Genomic DNA, 20,236 nt, shown 5'->3' on the forward strand with positions numbered 1-20,236 from the left:
ATTTGCTGATATATGTGCATACCGTGCATGTGATGCTTACACAGATGCTATTCTCACATCCAACAGAAGTTGCATAGCCCTCCGTGGACAAAACCTGAAGATAAAAAATCACCTGAAAGAAATGAGAAAAAAATTGAAGAGTCCGTTAGTACAAAAGAAAAGAACCTGTAAGCACAACTAATCTACATTAAAAATGCTCATTACTTGCTTCCATCTTCATATTCTTTTTAGTCCAGAGGCATGAAATGTACCAGGTTTCTAAAGCATGCGTTTTTCACTACTTTATGAATGTTTGTAAATTAGTCTAGAATAGACCAATTAGTACCTTCCAGCAATAATCCAAAATGGATGTTTGAAGAAATGCTTTGTAATACAGTCCAGTTTTCAAACTCTTGTTCTACCTGATAAGTAATTGTATACTGTAAATTAGTTTCTTTGTAAACAACAGCCATTCTCAAGTATTTTCTCAGTTTATTCTATTTCATGTACCTTTATGGCAGATTAGGTTTTAAATCAAGTTAAGAATTAAGGGGCAGTTAAGGGGGGGGGGGGGGGGAATCTGTGTAAACATAGCTGAAGTACAACTCATAAGAGCATCTGTAAAAATGGAACAGCGGGGGGTCCATGTATACTTACTTACCTTTCAGTAATACCATTTCAAATCTGCTTACTTAAAACAATAAAAGATGTTTGTTTGGTTCTTTTTTTCTAACGGCTATCACAACTGCTTTTTTTTAACATTCAAGCATTGACAGAAATACAGAGTTAAAGGGTTGGAGATAGAGTCATGGCTTTTAGGATTCAAGCAAAAAAATTGGCAGGTAGAACCGAGTTAAAATTTTATAGTTTGGGTACCAGTCATGGGCAGTTTCATCCCTTACATTTGTGCTGATCTCAGCAAGATAAATATACTTTAGTTGGTAAACCTGGGTTGTGTTCCCTACGGGTGGCCTTTGGTCACTCCAGCAGAGATGTGCGGTTTGGTTGGAGTAAGCTCTGTGCCTCTAGGGTTCTTCCAGTTTCTCATGGGTCACATACTCAATGACAAGAAAGCAAAAAGGAAGGGAGGAGAAGGAAGAGAGAATGTTTTTGCTTCCTTGTGTGTATGTCATTATTGGTCTAATGTAGGAATTCATATGCTTCATCTTGTCGAGATGCAAATCTTTCAAGTAGTGCCTTCAGAACAGGTAATGGCCTGATGCAATGCTCCTACACTTTCCTTCTGTGTGAAGTGTTTTAAGCCACCGTGACTTGTAAACTCCACCCTACTCTTACTGCACACAGCTGCGCATTACAACTTTTACTAGATTGACAGTAGTTTACTTACATTAGTTTGCTTTTCCTTGCTTCTGAGTCAGTTTAAAAAGCAAACAGAAAAATCTTATTTCATTCAGTGGTGCTGTCTGCTTTATTTTTGTCTTTTAAGATTTTACCTGTCCTTCAACAGTCTCATCCAATAAGTCTGTTCTTTGCTGGTGTGAAAACTATTTCACCTTGACATCTTGTATATGCTCCTCTCGTCAAAGGCAGATATTGCAGAATGGCAGGTTTCTCTGTCCAGAGAACCTACAACCATTTTGAAAAGAAAAGAAACTCATGAGCTGACCAAATGATGACAATGTACTGCTCAACAAAGTCGCACCGCTATCAAAGAAATTATTATCCATGTTAAGTGTCAAAAGAAGTGAAATCCTGGCCACAAAGATGATCAGAAAAAAGATGTGACTTTTCACATCTGATCCTAAAACCAATCAACATCAAATTGTACCCATCTAATACAACATGAATTTATTTCAGGCAGAAGCGAGCCATATAGTGGACATTAGCTACCTTTAAGTTACAGCTGCAACAAACCTGGCTGAAGACAGTCCGCCATGTTTCAAAATTTTCAGTGAGCAAGAGACTTGTGATCCTGTCAAAGCTACAGCTGACGCTAATTTCTAGTTATGTCAAAACCAACATTATTTTGCGTACAGCACGCCTTAACGGAATACCTGAGGCATCAGCTGAAAAGGTCACTGAAACTGCTTCAGTCATCTGTCCAGAAAGGACATGGATCTTCATGTATGTGTCCCAGAGGAACGAGGTGAACTGCCCTACTTGGCATTTGTTTCATTTTTAAAGAACTGAGCAGGGCTGACAGCATATCTGCTATTGTTATAACTGCTGATTACTGCTGTGTCAAGGGGTGGCTTGGGGGTCGTGTCCACAACATGAAAAAACTTAAATCAGCAACAACTTAGGTTGCTTACTTTATTTTTTAAACATACATGAAACCAGTGAATGGCTGAGCAGCCTTCTGCTGTCTGGGATTGTGCGTCATTTAATTGGTATCTCACCACCAGATGATTCATGTAATCCATCTGTTTACCATCAGAAAAACAACACAAAATATTGTCTGGCTGTGGTGTTGTGAGGTTATATTTTGGTTTGTTTCCAAAAGGTTTACTGTAAGACATTTTCCTCTAGCCACAGGATCGTTATCTGGGCTGTGTTTACATGCATGCATGCTTTTGCTTTTTTATGTCTGTTTTCCTCGGTGGTGGCGAAGATCGGGTGAGACAGAATGGAATAAAGCCATGTTGGTGGGGAGAATTAATCCTCTTGCTTTGATTAAATTTGTAGAAATCAGTTACATTTATTCTGGGGATTACTTTACTGCCTTCAGATGGGGCATTGACTGCCACTCATTTTCAGTGTGATTAACAGTTTCTCTTCTTGAAGATGGTGACTGTGGGATTCCCTCTTATCTTCATGCCTACTATTTTTAGAATAATCCATAAAATGATACAAAATTAAGAAAGATAACGACCTATAAATTAGTCTTTTATCTGTATATAGTGTAGGTGTATCAGATATATTTTGCAGCTATGGCTTCACAAATATTGCTGTTCTGAAGTTTCTAGTCTTGTATGGAGGGGTTGGTACACATCTGAAGTGAAATCTATCCTTGATGGTTGTTTCTTCGAGAACTACAGTTCAAAAACATGCTAACATCTTTTCGGTTTGAACGAAAACATCTTTTCGGTTTATATGTGGAAGAAAAAATATTTTAGAGGGGCATTGGAATGTAGAAGAGTTTGCGTGGTACAAGTCAAGGGTTCTGAAAAGAAAGAGAAAAAGACACCCTCACAACAGTGCTTTGAAGCACTAACATTGCTTGTCACTAGCAAAGATGTGTATATTTTCCTCCTGTGGATCAATAACCAGTCTTTCATTCCAGCCGTGAGGGTGAGCACTTTCACATCCCAGCGCTGGGATGAAGCTAAACAGACCCTGCCGTTCCCCCTGATTCCTAGTTACTCTACATGATAAAGAACATGCTCATGAAGGAGCTTCAATTTACACCATGTAAGTCAGTCACACTTCCTCGGTCTCTCTAGAATGCTCTCAAACTTGTTTATGATCAGGTTCAGAGAGAATCGTGTCACTGGGTCTGTCTTCCTGTGCAGAGTCATCATACTGCAGGGCAGCGCATCCTAAGGAAATGTTTTGTAATTCCATGCAGTTGCCTAACAACCAGGTCATGGACCGTATCTCTCTCTTTGCAAACGGGAATTACACATGAGGAAACAAAATGCTTTTCTACTAGATTTTCCAAAGTTTAGCCATTAAAAGCAATTTAATTTCCAGTTCAAGAGCAGGCCAAATATATTCTCTTTCATAAGAGTATGAGGTGGATTATAGTTTTCTTCAAATGTTAAACTTCTGTTTCAATTTTTCTTTTGCATAATAGAGTTCCCTGAGTTAATCTCTCTGTCAGTATCTATGTGCATATGCATTTTTAAGCACACATGTATCTTTTATGTATATATACATAAATTTACATGTAGACATGCATATACATATATAAGTGTGTATGGAAACTAAAAATTCTGGAGCAAATTTTCACCCATAGTCAGATATTACTTTGCATTATAAATTTTTTAACTAAGACATGTTGACTTGACCAACATGACAAAGATCAAGGCAAAGCCTGTATATAAAAACCAAACACTAAATTCCTCTTATTTTCTTTTTGAAAAGCTATGAAAATGTTTAAGCATATTTGTGTTTAAAATGAGTCATTATCTGCAGTACAATATGATAGATAGTTTTGCTAGAGTGAACACATATTTAATAAAATTTGATTTCTGTTTTAATCATCAGGATGCATCGAAATAAATATCTGTGCTTCACTGCTTAAGAATTAGGGTAGTAAAATCCAGTCCATTGTTACCCTTTCATACTGAATTTTATATAGAGAAGGTGTTTTTTACTTAGTTATACAGTAAGCCTTGAAGTTTGTTTAGGTTTTGTGGGTTTTTTCCCATTAAACATGGGCTATGAAAAGCCAAAAATTCCTGTGGCAGCCCAGTTCAGATGCACATTAACAACATGGTCAGAAGGAGTGACTTTTCTTTTTAAACAGGAATTTCTTTCCCTGTGAACAGGAAGAGTCTTTCACTGAATCTTAGAACATTAAACTTAAGGTATGCAGTTCTGGTCTCCGCCTGACCTTGTGGCTTCAGGAAAGCTGTCTCACCACTGTAAGTACCTTAGCACAAATGATATAATACACTACTGTCTATCATGTGAATATATAAATATGGGATAAGGCAGTTTACTTTCATTTTTTAAGTCAGATCTTCAGACTGAAAAATGTTATAGAAGCATATGAAATATTGGTTACTATTTGTTTGTTGGAAACAAATATTCAAATTTGATTTCTTAAAGGTAAGCTCCACAAATGGGTGGGTTTCTGGAAAAATCTCAAAGCAGTTAATAATAGTTAGAAATACCTATTTTGTTTTTCTGTCTTCTATTTTTTTTTTTTTTTTAATTTGAGCATTCTTTTTGCTCTATAAGTGTCTATAGATAAGGTGTCTATAAGAAAAATCCCTTGTTTGGCTCCACTTACAAACAGAAAATAAAACAATATCATGATCAAAACAGATAACAAAGTCTGCATTTGCAATCCTGCTTGGTAGTTGCCATTTAATTTTACTTTGAGTGTTACTTTTTAAAGTTGGCCAAGCAATCAACTGCAGTTAACACACTTGTGATTAAAGATATATTAAAATGCGTTGCTATGCAAGAATTAGTGATTTATTTAAATGCATAGTTAAAAAAATCCCAAACCACTTAATTATTAGTCATACCCAAAACCCACTAACTTTTTCTTCCAAAATATTCTTAAATGTGACATGAATCAAGACTGTCCCATCTAATGTTCTATAAATCAAGCATAATTCTACTGTAATATTTCAGTACATTTTTTTGCCTTAATTCAAGTCTTGAAACAACTCCCACCTAAAGTAAATCACATATGTAAGTTATCATACCAACAAAACTTTCATGCGTCATTAACTGTGTTGTCTAACAGAAAATATTTTTTCCTTAAATTTCTGTAAGTTATTTTCAATTAACAATAGTATTAGAGATTTACTTCAATGCTTCCACCTTGATTTGCACAGTAAAACAAGTGTCACAAGATTCTGTATATACTGAGAAAAGTAAGAAAGGCAGTGAGACATTTGATTTCTCCACAGCACATTCAACCTTCTATTACCACTATGCAGTGGCCTCTCTCTACTTTCTAATGATTAATAGTTCAATATTATGAATTTGCATACTGTAATTAATGCCAATTGCAAGAGATTGGAATTATGTATTGGTACCTAGTGAGCAAGCCGTGTTGAATGAAATGAAAGTAAACAAAAGTTACTGTTCATTTGAAATCATTGAATCATTGTTAGTAGTGTATGTAGTAGTTGGGGGCCGGGGGGAGTGGGCAAAGCCTTCTCATTATGTAAATACACAGGACACTTGACAGGGTTTCATCGATACATTATTTTTATATAACTCACTCGTTCCTTTGTCCACATAGGACTGGTACTACTAAGAGGAGAAGTTCTGATATCTTCAGTGTCTAGGGAGTTTTCTGACTATGTAATTCCTATAGATTTGGACAAATGTTCATTTTATTTTACCTTTACTCATCTCATTTCTGTAATAATCTCAGTTTGCAATATCTCACTTTCTTCTTGGTGAATAGCCTACAAATAACACATACTTCTAGAAATTGCCTATCAAAACTGCATAAGTTTGTTAAATTTGTGTTGTCACACCCCACCTCTTACACAAATAAATAATCTCAATTGCCTACCAGTATACTCCTCTGTGTAGTCAGACTAGGACTATTTAACGGGCATTCCTCTCACTTATTTCACTATAGTGAGCTATTATTCCATAAGGAATTTTTCCCATTAATTTAACTCATTAAGACATGTTATTTAGTAGAACAGTAAGCTCTAAGAGTTAAATTGTTTTGGCTGAAATAAAAGGAAAGGTTGTACCTGGGGTAGAGGTCCAACATGGAAATAACAACTCAAATAACTTATAGCATTATAGAATCATAGTATCATTTAGGTTGGAAAAGGCCTTTGAGATCAAGTCCAACCGTTAACCCAGCACTGCCAAGTCCATCACTAAACCGTGTCCCCAGGCACCGCATCTACACGTTTTTTGAACGCTTTCACAGGGAGCTCTCCCACTCCCAGGGAATGGAGATTAAGTTAATATGAGGTCTGCTATTTTATTCATCCAGTTGTCCCAGTTAACTGGTACACTTGAAAACAGATGAGCAATGTTCTAGATGTAATGTTGCATTCAGGTTTACATGCACGTGTGTTGCAAACATGCTGCCTTGTTCTATACGGTACTCAGCTGGAGAGTATTTAACTAAAACTACATAATAGTTAGCGAATACATGGAACCTGGGTATTTGTCACGTACACGTCTCACTTCACAGCTGTAACTTAAAAGGAATATCTTTGATCAACACAATAACAAGCAAATAATTTTTTGGCATATCAAGAAACACTTGGTTAAACACCTGTCTTTGTCAAATATTGACCTGTAGTATAAAGCGATGCAATGTTCAGAAGGTTTTCACGTTACACCCTCTCACTTGCTTCTTCCTGTCTTTCTGTCTTTGCTACTGTCAACCTGTCAGCTGAAGCATCGGTTTCAGGGATTATGTTGCTATTAAATCCTGCTACAGTAGGTGCTAACACAATGCAGCCATCACATCCCATTGACAAAAGACATTTTCTGCAGGTACATTTATTCATATTCTTCAGGTCTCCGAACGTGGCCAGCTGAATCGGTGCAGGCGGTGCCAGAGGGCCACCTGACATCCTGGCTGAGGAGTCGTGTCAGAAACTCTTAGTGCTGAACCCCAGTGGTATCTCGGGCGCTGTGGCAAGTGTACTTCCCAGCGAATACTGCTGTGGCACTGGTTTTGTAGTTAAAGGCAACATTAAACAGGATTGGATGTGTCAAGCAGTAGTTTCCATGTTGTTCTTTTCTATGCCTTTAAAATTACACCAAGTATAGCTGTCTGTTTCAGAATGGTAAGCCTTGGCAAAGTTACAAAAACGGGTCCAACACACTTTCTTTGGCGCCTGTTAAACAAGGAGAACTTATTTACATCTTTCCAGTGATACGGGAAAGCATACTGTTTAGAAAGTATTATTGATTTACTCTTGGTTTTATGGATTTGTAATTCATCACAGCCTCGGTTGATGTTCAAGCTAGTCAGTGTTTCAGTAAACGCAGCAGAAGATATCATCCAAAAGAATAAAAAAATAAAAAATAGACAAAAATTAAACAAAGAAAAAAAAAAAAAAACAAAAAACAAAGTCTAGACTTATTGATGGTAAGGAAAGAGTTGATTACCAATTGAAATAAGACCCGCGTGAAGTAGGTTTTAAAATTAAAACTGTTTTAGGATCCTGGGGCCAGCTTATTTGTTAACCATATGATTTCAGTGAAGCTTCTGTGAACAAACCTTCTGTGATGACCTGAAGGGAAGTACAAGCATCAGAATTAACATTAACATATACATACTACATATATATATACACAACCAAGAGTAATTTGTATCAAATGTTATATATTAGTATATAGTAAAATAACATATAATGTAATATATAATATATATAATGACAAACATTTAGATTATATTTTATATATGTGTTATATATTATAATACATATGTCCATATAAAAATTATAATCTATTATAGGTAGTATATTCAGTTATAGTATATATAACGTATTCTTAAATAGTGTGTAGCATCAAGCATTCTTTTCTTTATATATTTGTATCTACATATCTATGATATATATATACATTACATAGATACGTAGAGATAGGTATAAAAAAATAGGTGCAGCTGTTAAATAGAACAGTAAAAAACATTTACATGGGTTATTTGTCCTTATTATTTGGGGAAAATAATGCTAAGACTGGTTCAGAACCATTTTAAAGCTGCTAATTATGAGTGAGGACAAGTAAATCCAAAATTTGGCATGTCAAGTTATTTGATGATAATTTTGTTCATTCGCGTGAGTGAATGAGTAAATACATGTTTTTCTTGCATGTTACTTCCAAACTCTGCTTGGTAAGAACAAACAGGATAGGACACAAACCAGGAATTGATTTCCAAGCATCCTCTGAAATAAAATAACGTTATTTTCACTATGAAAAAGAATTTTAAATGTTGGATCACTGTTGTAGCTATTGCAGAACCCCAGGGAAGCAACAAAGGATTATGTTACCAGTCCTTTGAAATTCACCACTGAGATTTTGATTTTATATACAGAGAAATGAATTAAGATTCATCTAATGGTTACTAATTAAGATAGCTACTAGGCAGAGTGATAGTTTTTCAAACTGAAAACTTGCAGATTTGGGGATGTTTTCAGTCATGCCCAGAATAAATTGGTTACATCTTACAGTCTTACAGTTTTTCAGAGTTTTAATGGAAATGAATAAAACTTATTTTTCAGAGCAAGCAGTACATTTAAGCCAAATACCTTTCATCATGACAGTTATCCTCAATTTGGTGCTATGATACCTTTTTCCCCAAAGAAAAAGATTTCCAGTGCTCTGATTTCTGTAGAAACTTCAGGAGGATTTGGATAATTTGGAAGAACACACTATCTCTCACTTAGGAGAGAAGCACTCAAGGATGCTGCTACTTCTTAAAAACCTTTAGGAAAGAAAAGGGAAATTCCTCTGCCTCGTATATACATATACATATATATATGCACTACATTTCAAAAAGAAGTATCTTGTCTCACAAGCATTAATTTTAGATTTACTCCTACGTTACACATAGGCAAAACTGAGCAAAACCAGATCATATAAATGCAATTTCAAACTATTTCAAAACAATACAATGTGTATCAATGTGCAACATAAAAAAAAAAAAAGAAGGGGATTTTGCAGTTACGGATTAACATGTATAGGTTTACAGATTGTTAAAAAATCATTTAAACATCCTAAGGTATTTATATCACTGAGTAAGAGAGTTCTTTGGTTTTGGAGATCTGTATGTACTTGGATCCCTTCCTCATTGCTCTATTTTTCTTCATCATGGGTCATCAAAGATGGAACAGGATTTCCCAGGTGGTTATTTTTCTGTTTCTCGCTCATACAAGCAGCGGAATTTAAAATCTGAACACCAAGTAACCCAAAAGTTCTGTGTGAATTTGGCAGGTAGAATTGACCTCCTCTTAATCAGGTTTCTAATTTAGGTTCCTAGGTTTAAAACCAAACAAATATGAGATTCCCACTTTGGCTATAATTCTTTATTAACTTAACTCTCAATTCCAAGACAGAACTTGTGAACTAATGTTAATTAATAGAATTAATTAATACTCACAAAATAATCCCCAGACTGACCCCTTTTCATCTTAATTCCATTATGTGGAAGGAGACCAGGTACTTTTAATTAAAAGTGCTTCTTAATCAATGAGTGGGTGCTAAGCTAAATAATTGCTTTACAGCTCTGATAACATTTGTGATTGCTCATAATAAAACATCCATTACTTCTACAAAGTTAACACACTCAAATATATGGGCTTTAGTTGCTGATAACCTGACCCATTTCTCAGGTTATTCACATGCAGAGTAGAAGCCATTATGTGTTATTTGAGCAAAATCTAACACTTCAAAAAAATTCTTGTGGTGTCATGGCTCTGCAGATCTGACAGGCAAAAGCTCACTGCAAGTAATGAAATTTTTTTTTTTTTTTTTTTTTTTTTTTTTGCTTTTGCCTTTTCCACTGCAGCTGAGGCGACTGCCATCTGCAAGGAATTCCCACATGGGCTGATGTCCAGCTAAATTTAGTGGTGCCAGCTGGGTCTGGTTCTCAGGGTATAACAACCTTAATACATAGGATTGTCTTTGATGGGGAAAATAGTCCTGTGTCAGAAATGGATTTTTCCTTGCCAGTCCTTGGTGCACGTATGACAGCTCTATATTATAAAGTCTGTTGACATGAGCCTGATTTTTTAGTTTCTATGTTGCTCTGCATTTGCATCCTGCAGTACCCCGAAGGTGCTTGCTTATGCTTTTTCACCCTTCTCATCTCCTGGTGGGCCTGGGAGATCAAAAAGAAGCTTGAAACTGGATTTATTTAATGCATAATATGTGAGATATAATTTTGTATTATTCCTGAATCTAGACATAATGTATTTGTTGAAAATAATGCAGTCGGTGTTCTTTAAAACTGCTCAGTGATTGATACATCTGTCTTGTTCCTTTCCTCATTTCCTTCTTCTCTCAAATACCATTTTAACCAGGAAAAAATGCTCTTAAAAACCCTAACATCCTCTGGGAAACATACTGATTTGAATTATTATGTAGAGAAAAATAATTCACTGACTCAGAAAAGCCTGCTAGACCAAGACCTAGAGACTCTGAAAAAATTATTTTTGTTTCTTGGGTTTGCAAAACTTTCACAGATCCAAATTTTAATTGCTGAATTAAGAACGGTGAAAGAGAAAATGTAGACAATGATTCAGTGATCCTTTTTTTTTTTTTATGACTGAAATACAAAATAATGAGTTCAGATTCAATTTATGAAGCTCTTTTGCCTGTTATTTTCACAACTGAAGGAAGGAAAATAATTTGGACAGTGATTTTTGAGCAAAAAGCGTTTTCTCTGGAAACTGATGTGGGTCTAGTCCTTCTAGCATGCATCCAGGTAAGGAGAATGCTACATCCTGGCAACAAGGAAAAAAATGTCTGTGTTGCTCTTCTCGTAGCAGTTGGTAATGGTGTCATCAGCAGTTCAACACCCTTTTCAGAATATGCACATCTTAATATAACAGGAATGTGGGGGGTTTTAAGTTTGTAAAGCTGTGTGTTCACCTAGGAGGCAGACAAGACTTTGTTTTTATAGCAAGCACAAAAGCATGAAAGATTCAACTACTCCTATAATTAGATGTGTGTAAGGACACTAATTCGTGGTGCCAAAGAGAGAGGATTTGTATATTACGTTTTATAATGTGTGCTGGTTTGACTAGGATGTTTCAGCTAATGCTGAGCAGTGCTTTTTCTTTTTTTCTTTTCTTTCTTCGAGAAAGGCCTTTCCTGCTCCTCAGCCACCAGCCAGCAGGCTGGGGGGCACCAGGGGCTGGCAGGGGACACAGCCGGGACAGCCGAGCCCCACGGACCAAAGGGACATCCCATCCCATGCGGCGTCACGCTCGGCATGGAAAGCTGGGGGAGAAGAAGGACGGGGGGGACGTTGGGAGTGACGGCGTTTGTCCTCCCAAGTCACCGCTACGCGTGGCGGAGCCCTGCTGTCCTGGGGGTGGCTGGGCACCTGCCTGCCCCTGGGAAAACAGTAGATTAATTCCTTGTTTTTCTTTGCCTTAGTGTGTGGCTTTTTGGCTTTTGCTTTACCTCTTAAATTGTCTCTCAACCAAGTTTTCCCAGCTTGCCCCTGCAACACTGTTACTCTATTTACCTTATAGCATAAACCTAGGAGGACTGTAGAAAAGAACTTTGAAACATAAGTGTAGATACATACAAGTTAATGACACTTCTTTTATACCTTGCAGTCCATTTTTAATTCATAAATATGTTCATTAAATCATGTGTGTGCACACACCCACCAGCCCTTCCACACTTTGTACAGTGAGAGCGCAAGTAGTGCAACAGCACAGACTTAAACTAGCGGTCAGAGGCTGAGTGAAAAGATTATTATCTCTCAAAAATCACCTTTTAAGGTGAGTTTGGAAATACTTTGCATGGTAAGCATATCTTAGTGATCTTGAAGGAAAACAACCAACAAACCAGGCAACATGGTATAAAATGGTCTTGTCAGGCTGCAAATTCAATCAACTATTACAGGAGCCCTTGAAGACTTTTCTGTAGTCATGTTTTAGCGACGCTATTATTCCCCTTCCAAGGTTCTTGTACAGTGAAATATTTGTACCCAACCTTTAATCATAGAATCATGGCATCTTTTAGGTTGGAAAAGACCTCTGAGATCATCGAATCCAACTGTTAATCCAGCACTGCCAAGCCCACCGATAAACCATGTCCCGAAGTGCTGCATCTGCATGTTTCTTGATCATTTCCAGGGATGGTGATTCCACCATGTTCCTGGGCAGCCTGTGCCAGTGCTTGACCATCCTTTCAGTGATGATTTTTTTTTTTCCTAATATCCAATCTAAACATCCTTTGGTGTAATTTGAGGCTGGTTTCTCTTGTCCTATCCCTTGTTACCTGGGAGATGAGACCGACCCCACCACCACCTACAGCCCCCACCAGGCAGCTGTCAGGAGCCATCAGGTCCCCCCTGACCCCCAGCCCCTTCCCCAGCTTTGTTCTCCCTCTCTGGACACGCTCCAGCCCCTCCGCGTCCCCCTGGCACGAGGGGCCCAGAGCTGAGCCCAGGGCTCGAGGGGCGGCCGCCCCAGTGCCCAGCACAGGGGGATGGGCATTGGCCCAGCCCTGCTGGCCACGCTGGTTTGGCTACCAGCCAGGAGGCCGCTGGCCGCCTTGGCCAAATCTATAGAAACATCACTATGCTGTGCTCTGGTACTCACTAGAAGTATCCCGGGTTTGTCGGCTTGAACCTCTTCTCTTGGCTGCAACCCCATTCAGTAAAAGGTCTTGAATGCACTTCAAAACTAAAGTATTTTCTTCCTCCAGAAAGGTAAAGCTCAAATGCCCCGAAAGTTATGTGATGTGTGTGCTTTTACTCTGCCTCTTTTTTCAGAAAGCTTATCCTGAGGACAGCCAAGCTTATAAAACTCATGAAATGCTACTCATCCAAGGCCAGGAGCATGTTGCTGAGGGTGTGTATATACAGTAATATGCAGTGTATATATATATATACACTATATATATAAAATAACAGACAGGTTTATATATATATATTTATATATATAGATATAGATATATAGATATAGAGTATATATATAGTATAACAGACCGTTCACTTCCATGGTGAAAATCTCTCATTTCCCACTGGAGGACACAGGAGCCTTAGTCATACACAAGAGATTTATTTTGCTGCAGGTACTACCAAAACACAATACATAAAGGCTATCCCCACCACAGTCGTTGACAAATGTTTTGCAAGGTGTGTTTGTTGTATGTCTGTTTCAGCGTCCATAGGCAGAATTAGACCTTTGAACAGTCTTGTGAAGTGCAAATAAAAAGGAAAAAGGAGCATATCCCCCCATTCCTTTTTCTCTATGCATTTAAAGAAGGGTGAAAAAAGGAAAACAAAACAAAAAATAAAACAAACAAACAAACAAACACAAACAAACAGAAAAAAAAAAACCCAAAACAACAAAACCCACAGTATAATGGGTTTGAGAGAGGAATCAGCTGGTGTGCTTTGGTGGTTGGTTTTGGGTTTTTTTTCCAGGCAATTTCACTGTATTTCAGCTATGGAAGTTGAAAACCTTACGAAAAGTCTTGAGAAGGTTACGCTCGGGATGTTGGGAAGCAATAGATTTGACCTGCCACGATAACAGGCTTGTTGTCAGTTAGCTGCACAGTGAAAAGGTAAGTCTCGGGGAGGATGCCACACAAGGGGGAAAATAGAGACGGGAGAAAAACATCAAAACAAAAAATACATCTCTGAATGGTAAATAAAACACCCGTTTTCTAGTCTGATGCTTATTACTGTTCAATTAGACATTAAGAGAAGGTGTTGAAGTATGGGCAGTGTCTCTCTTCGTATTCATTCGGTGTGTTTGAATAACTTATTTCATGTTTTCACATTTCTCAATCTGCAGAAGAACGGCAAGGTGATTCACGCTGTCATTTCCCAGTATGTATGTACATCAGAACAGATCCCCTGTCATTTTTCAAGGTGTTTTTAGACACACCCTGCTACTCTCTTTATCTTTCATCATCTGTTGTAGGCAGGAAGAGCTACTTTGACTTGGTTGCTGTCCTAGCATGTATCCCTCTAAATTAAAGGATGGCTCAGCTGGTGGGATGCTACCACCCGGCACACACGGGGAGGGCACCAGCTTTCTCCTGCTTTCCACCAGCCCTGTGCTGGGGAAGGTGGGAGAGCACCTGTGAAACTAGCCATATGGTTTTGGGGGGGTTAAGACAGCACTGTGGAAGGCAGCTTGTGAGTGATGTTATGAGGAAATGTATTAAAAAGTCAAACCCGGCAATTCTGAGTGCTGACTTGCTCCTGTCACGTCTGATTGCATTGCTAGGCAAACATTCTTCGTGTCATCCTGAGCAGAAAAAGGAAAAAAAAACCCAAACCAAATCATAGGTTACCAGGGAGGGAATAAAAGAAAAGCCTTTCTCTCCACTCCAATCTGTTTCTTTTAATTAAAAAATGGTTTTAATGTAAGCAGAAGAAAGCAGACATTGTCTCCCTGCTATTGTTCTAGCTGGCAGGGTTGAACAGCTCTAATCCGTAATATCTGTAATATCTCATTAATTTAGGACTCATTTCTTGTTTTTCTCCTTTCTTGCAGTCTCGTTAATTACAGCCTCATCTATAGAAGCAAAGGATATTCTCAAATAATGGAAAGGAACATCTTTTTCATGTTAATTAAGCAAAGGAATGGGGAAAGAATGGGAAATAGCCATGCATTGCACATACCAGCATGGAGGAAATTATGCAGTTGAGATACAGGCTGAGCAGTAATTCCTGAACTCTTCCCTTTCTGACACAACAGCTTTTATGTTCTGTGGTCATTAAAGGACGTGGAATTTGTTCTTTCTACTCCCCAAAAGGGCATGTTAGGAGGGCTGAACTTTTCTTGGTTTGTGTGGGATTTCTGCAGCATTAATAATGAAGTTTTATCCCGTCAGCACTTCAAAGTCTATAGTGCTTGGGACTGAATTTGAAATGTTTTTAAAGAGATTCTGTGACAATTATAATAATAGCCCATCTTGATTATACATTGTGAAATAAGCATTACATCTGTTCTATTTGTCCCTGTTTTCCTCTGAGCTCTAGATATAAAAATAGCTGTATTTCTATAGTACAAATGTTAACAAAAGGATGACAGCACGTTATCACAGAGAACATGCACAGCTGTGGAGCTATTCTATACAATTTCCCAATGCGCATATCAAACACTTCATAACAATTAATGTCTTGGCTAAACTGGCTGGGCAAGGAATTCTGTAAAGATACCTTCAGTTTTTTCAAGGTTATATTTACTGGACCCACTGCAGGGAGGGAAATGAATTTGAAGGAAGAGACAGCTTCTATGGATTAGCTTTTGTAGCATCCTTTATTATCACAAACGGCTGTCATTGACAAGAGTTCATGACCAGATGCTGCAAAGAACAGGGCAACAGACTTTTAGATAATATTTCTCTGTGGGAATTCCTACACTTTTCAATAATCCTCTGGTAAGAGTCATCAAAAATTTGCTTAAACCTTGAAATAAGAGTTAATTAACACTATTTCCAAAGCTCTTGGTTGCTTAGTATCAACAAAAATTTAACTTCGAACTAAATTCTTAGGGAAAAAGAGTATTTTTGATTATAACTATGAATATTTTGATTTTACCTAGCAGTTGGATTGAATGTTAAGGAATATCTGTTTGTAAATACCAGAATAAATCTTGGTTCAAATCTACTAAACATTTTTACCTCACAGACAGTCTATAAACTTTAAACATATTTAATTTATTTGTTTATATTTTAAGTTGTCTATGTTTCCATTTCATTAAACATTTCTGTTCCTGTTTTATGAGATAGGTAGCACAAAGCTGTTTTCTTTGAGCTTACATTTGTTACTTGGTAATTTCTTAAGATTGTTTTTAAAAAGAACTGAAAATATTAGCGGGTTTTTTCCATATTCTTATTTTTCACCTAACATTTAAAAACATGAAAGTATTTTTTATTTTTATTTTTTAAAAGGTTTTTAGGCAAGATAACAGAGAAGTATTCAGTTTGCAGGTATTTAGCTGGATCTTCTAAAGTATGCATTTTCATTTCTGTATACATCTGCTCAGGAAGTTTTCAGTCCTGTTGGCTTATTTCAGCCAAATTTGTTGCAGGAGTCAAGGACTTGAATATTCAAAGCTGCTGTAAGTGTTTAGGACAATCACCAGCTGATAGGAGAAAATCTAAAGCTGTTCAGAGGGCCTTGATGTGCCTCTTTCCCCTGAAATCTCTGCAGAATTCTTCTAAGTGCCCCAAAAGAGGTTGTTAAATCAGAGTTTGTACCTTCTTGTACGAAAAGGTCAACCAGCCTTCAAATCCAGACCCCAAGGCAGCCAGGCTTTCGTGGGTTTGGTGCTGTAAAGCATAACTGGTTTGTTCTTTGAGCTGAGTTTTAGGGGTGGAGGGGAAAAGGAACATATAGAGAGGAGAAGAGAAGGCATGTGGAAATCTAAAATACACATATAAGAAGTAGAAATGTTTTCCTTCTGATAATCTGAACCCAAATAGCCAAACTCAACAGCTTGCAGTAGAAAGTGATTTCTTACAGGGGTGTGGGGGTGTGTGGGGGTGTGTGTGTGCGTGTGCGCGTGTGTGCGTGTGTGCGTGTACGTGGGGGGGGGTGGGGGTGGTGGGGGTGGAAATAGTGCATTATTTCAGAACTATGTCTGTTGTTAGGATGCTCCCGCTGCAGTTGAATATCTTTGAATATTCTGACATCATTGCCGTAATTTGTTTTAATATTTCTTTATGTTAGTTTGGTTTTGACCTGAAATAAAGTTTTTGGGTTTCCTGCTAGGGTAAAATTAAGTTGGAAATAGGAAGGCAATTTTTTTGTTCCATTTGACATTTCTAGCAACAGTGAAAAGGGTGAGAGCTGGGGATCAGTTATATCACGGATTGTTTTTACAGCAGTGACCAGGAAAGTCAGGCGTTTTAGTTCAAATCCCACATCCCACTTCTCTCACCCTGTGGTTCTGACCATCTTGGCCATAATCATTCCGCCACCTTTTACGCTGTCTTTTCTTTGGTAACGTAAACATGGACACCAAGCAGTTTGCTGGAGTATGGTCTGCAGATCAAAATTCACAACCATGGGAGAGTCCTAAGAAAAGGATTTCAGAAAATGGCCTATCATTATACTGTCAAATCAATTACATGTTAAATGTTAATAGTGCAGTTCAAATGAAAATTAAGTCTCTCCAAGCGTTTTTTTCTCTTTATTAAATTGCATTTTAAAACCAGAAGATGTACATTTACTTGTCAGCTACCATGTCATTACAGATTTTTATTCACTATATAATCCTTTTTTTTTCTTTTTTGTCTGAGCAAATTTATAGTCATCAGTGAGTAAAGGAAGAGGATGAATTTCTCTTATCCGACATTTCACTGGATTATTATCAATTTATTATGGTCTATTAACAGCTCAGTGCCTGGAAAAAAAAAACCACTATATTTTTCTCATTTATGCAGATGCCTTGGTATTTACAGTCAGCTTCTGCAAGAAGTTAATCATCAAAGGAAAATAATGAATGTTTACATTACCTCACAAATTCTTCCCCATTTCTAAGCTTTGTTGTACTTTCTAATCATCTTGTTCTAAATTATAAAGTAAATCCTTTGCTTCAAACTTGTCTAAACATACCTCCCACAGCTAACTCATGTCTTACGCTCTGTGCATTACGGGTTCCAGCACATTCAGCTGGGAAACGCACAAGTCATTCATGGCTTATCCTCTGGAACCATGAGCTCCTGCAGGGGCTTGCCTTCACTTAGGGCTGATAAAACTTGGAACAAATATTCCTCCTTCTTTTTCCATGCAAAAATGTTACTTATTTCATGCCAAATTGGGGGGTCCGCGAATGGTGGAAGGCGCACACACCCTGACACCTTCTCCTCTCCCTGCCCTCTCGTTAGTACTTGGCTGTAGGAGTCATCGGCAGGGAATGTCGCAGCCACAGGCAGGTCCATGCCTACAGCAAGAGACTTCGGGTGGATCGTTCCTGGGATCCAGTGCGAAATTCCCTATGTGCCCTCTGAAGCTTTGGCACAAGCACCTGTCAAAGGCAAGAGTTCAGATTGCTGTGCCAGCGTTGGCATGACTTCATCCAATCTCGATGCATTTTAGGGACCATATTTTGGATTATCTTTACCTGGTCCTGTGGAGTGAATTCCCATCAGCAGCTGGAGCAGAGTAGGTACCTCCTTTGGAGAAATATGATTTAGTTGCATCCAACATGAGCCCAGCTTTTGCGTTTGGAGGTGACAGCACTATGTAGACTATGCACCATGGCAGGCGATTCAGAGATTCACATTAACAGTATCATCCTGATGTGAAGTAAAATGATGATGTAGATGCACGGAACAAGGCACCTCAGTTGGCACCTGCAGTAAGAGGCTTGTTATGTTCCTCAGAAAGTAACAGAGGATGAAAGTGTAAATGGTGAAACTTAAAATCAGGTTTTGAAAATTCTCTGGGAGTTTACAGTCCAAGGATCTTTCCTCCATCAGGTGAAGTAGATCTTTCTTTTTAATGAGAGAGTTAAACTGTGAATATTCTGTCGGCTGGATGTAGGCTATGTGAGTAAGATTTTCATCTACAATAAAGCAATATTTGTGGTGATTACAAAAGAAGCATATTTATGTCTTCAGCTTCTCTTTGCCAGCCAATGAAATTAGTTTATGAGTAGGTTCAATCTTATGGAATTTTTCATGTCATCAGCATTATAATATCCTGCTTTAGAGCTTTAAAGAGACTTGAATTAACATTTCTTATTTTGAAATGGCATGAAGCGGTGTTGAACAAGAGCTATTTTTTGTTCAAGTGCTGAATTTAGGAATAAGGTGAAAGGAGAGTTTGAATTTTATGGAAACAATTGTGCAAAATTTAAGGGCTGCATGCCTAGCTAATGTCTGTATTTCATAGCTGCTTTCTTTTTAATGCTCCATACACTTTTATGTTATGCAAATTCTTCATCTGGTTACATGAAGTACTAAAATTATAAGCAGAGCTCTGCCCCTTGTCACCTTCTGGAAGAACTTTAATTTGCCAAATATGCTTAATGAAAATGATTTTTCAACCTAACACAAAGGAAAGGATGCAGATGGGTAGTGTTAGGTTGTTTTGGTTGAACCCTCATTGTAAGATACCTACATGACTTCTATTTTCATAGTATTATGAAGACTTTGGTAAGGGTGATATTTTTTTGTGTGTTTTTAATTATTATAGAACTATTTCTTTTTAACCTGGACATTTTAAAAAGCAACACACAGTTTGACTGTAAAATTCAGTACAGTTCACTCTACCTTCAAAACAGAACAGACGGGTCTTTTGATCTGTTGAACAATGGTGCAGAACAAGTAGTCTAAACTGAGTAATAAAGAAATGATCTAACTTCAGGTCTTATTTGATAGAGATTTCCACTGAAATGGCTGCAGCTGCTTCTATGAGAATCTGAAATAAATAACCTATCTCCTGTGGCTGCTGAGCAGCATACAAAGTAAAGATTCTGACGAGTCAGGACTGGTATTTTAACTTCAGATTCACATAGCTAAACTGATAGACAGGTAAGTGCATCCCTATGTGTGAAAGTGGGTGGAAATTATACTATGGAAAATGACTCAGAGAAGTAGAAGATATCACCGGTGAGAAAAACTGATACAAAACACAGTGGAACAATTTTGATATGATTGATCATGATCAGAAGCAACTTCATGAAATTAAATTATTCCTCAGAGCAGTCCCAAATATACTCTGTGTGCCTTCACAAACACTGGAGGTAAGCTCACATCCAACCTTTGTATAGTCTTTGGAAAACATCTGTGTTTTACTTCTAGAGCCGGGTGATCCTAGCAGCCTGTCACAACAAAAATGTGAGAGAAGGGGAGAGGTGGAGGGAGCCAGGAGCCCCAGGGGTCTGTGCACCCCCACGCACAGCCTAGCAGCAACACCAGCAGCTCTGGGGCTGGTGTGCTGGATGTGGCTCAAGGCTGTGTCTTCTGT

The 20,236-nt window shown here is 37.8% G+C and overlaps 1 protein-coding gene across 2 annotated transcripts in view; it reads left to right on the top strand.

Moving 5' to 3' along the window:
• LUZP2 (leucine zipper protein 2) overlaps positions 1 to 16,780 on the top strand; it is a 291,793-nt gene extending 275,013 nt beyond the window's left edge. For both annotated transcript variants that reach the window (XM_080405373.1, XM_080405374.1), the window contains one exon: positions 67 to 16,780. In XM_080405373.1, coding sequence (XP_080261499.1) covers positions 67 to 171 — 105 coding nt within the window. In that variant the 3' untranslated portion in view covers positions 172 to 16,780. The remainder of the gene's footprint in view (positions 1 to 66) is intronic.
• Positions 16,781 to 20,236: the final 3,456 nt, after the last annotated feature.

The sequence above is a fragment of the Falco punctatus genome (genome assembly GCF_963210335.1).
Source record: "Falco punctatus genome assembly, chromosome: 10".
NCBI lineage: Eukaryota > Metazoa > Chordata > Aves > Falconiformes > Falconidae > Falco > Falco punctatus.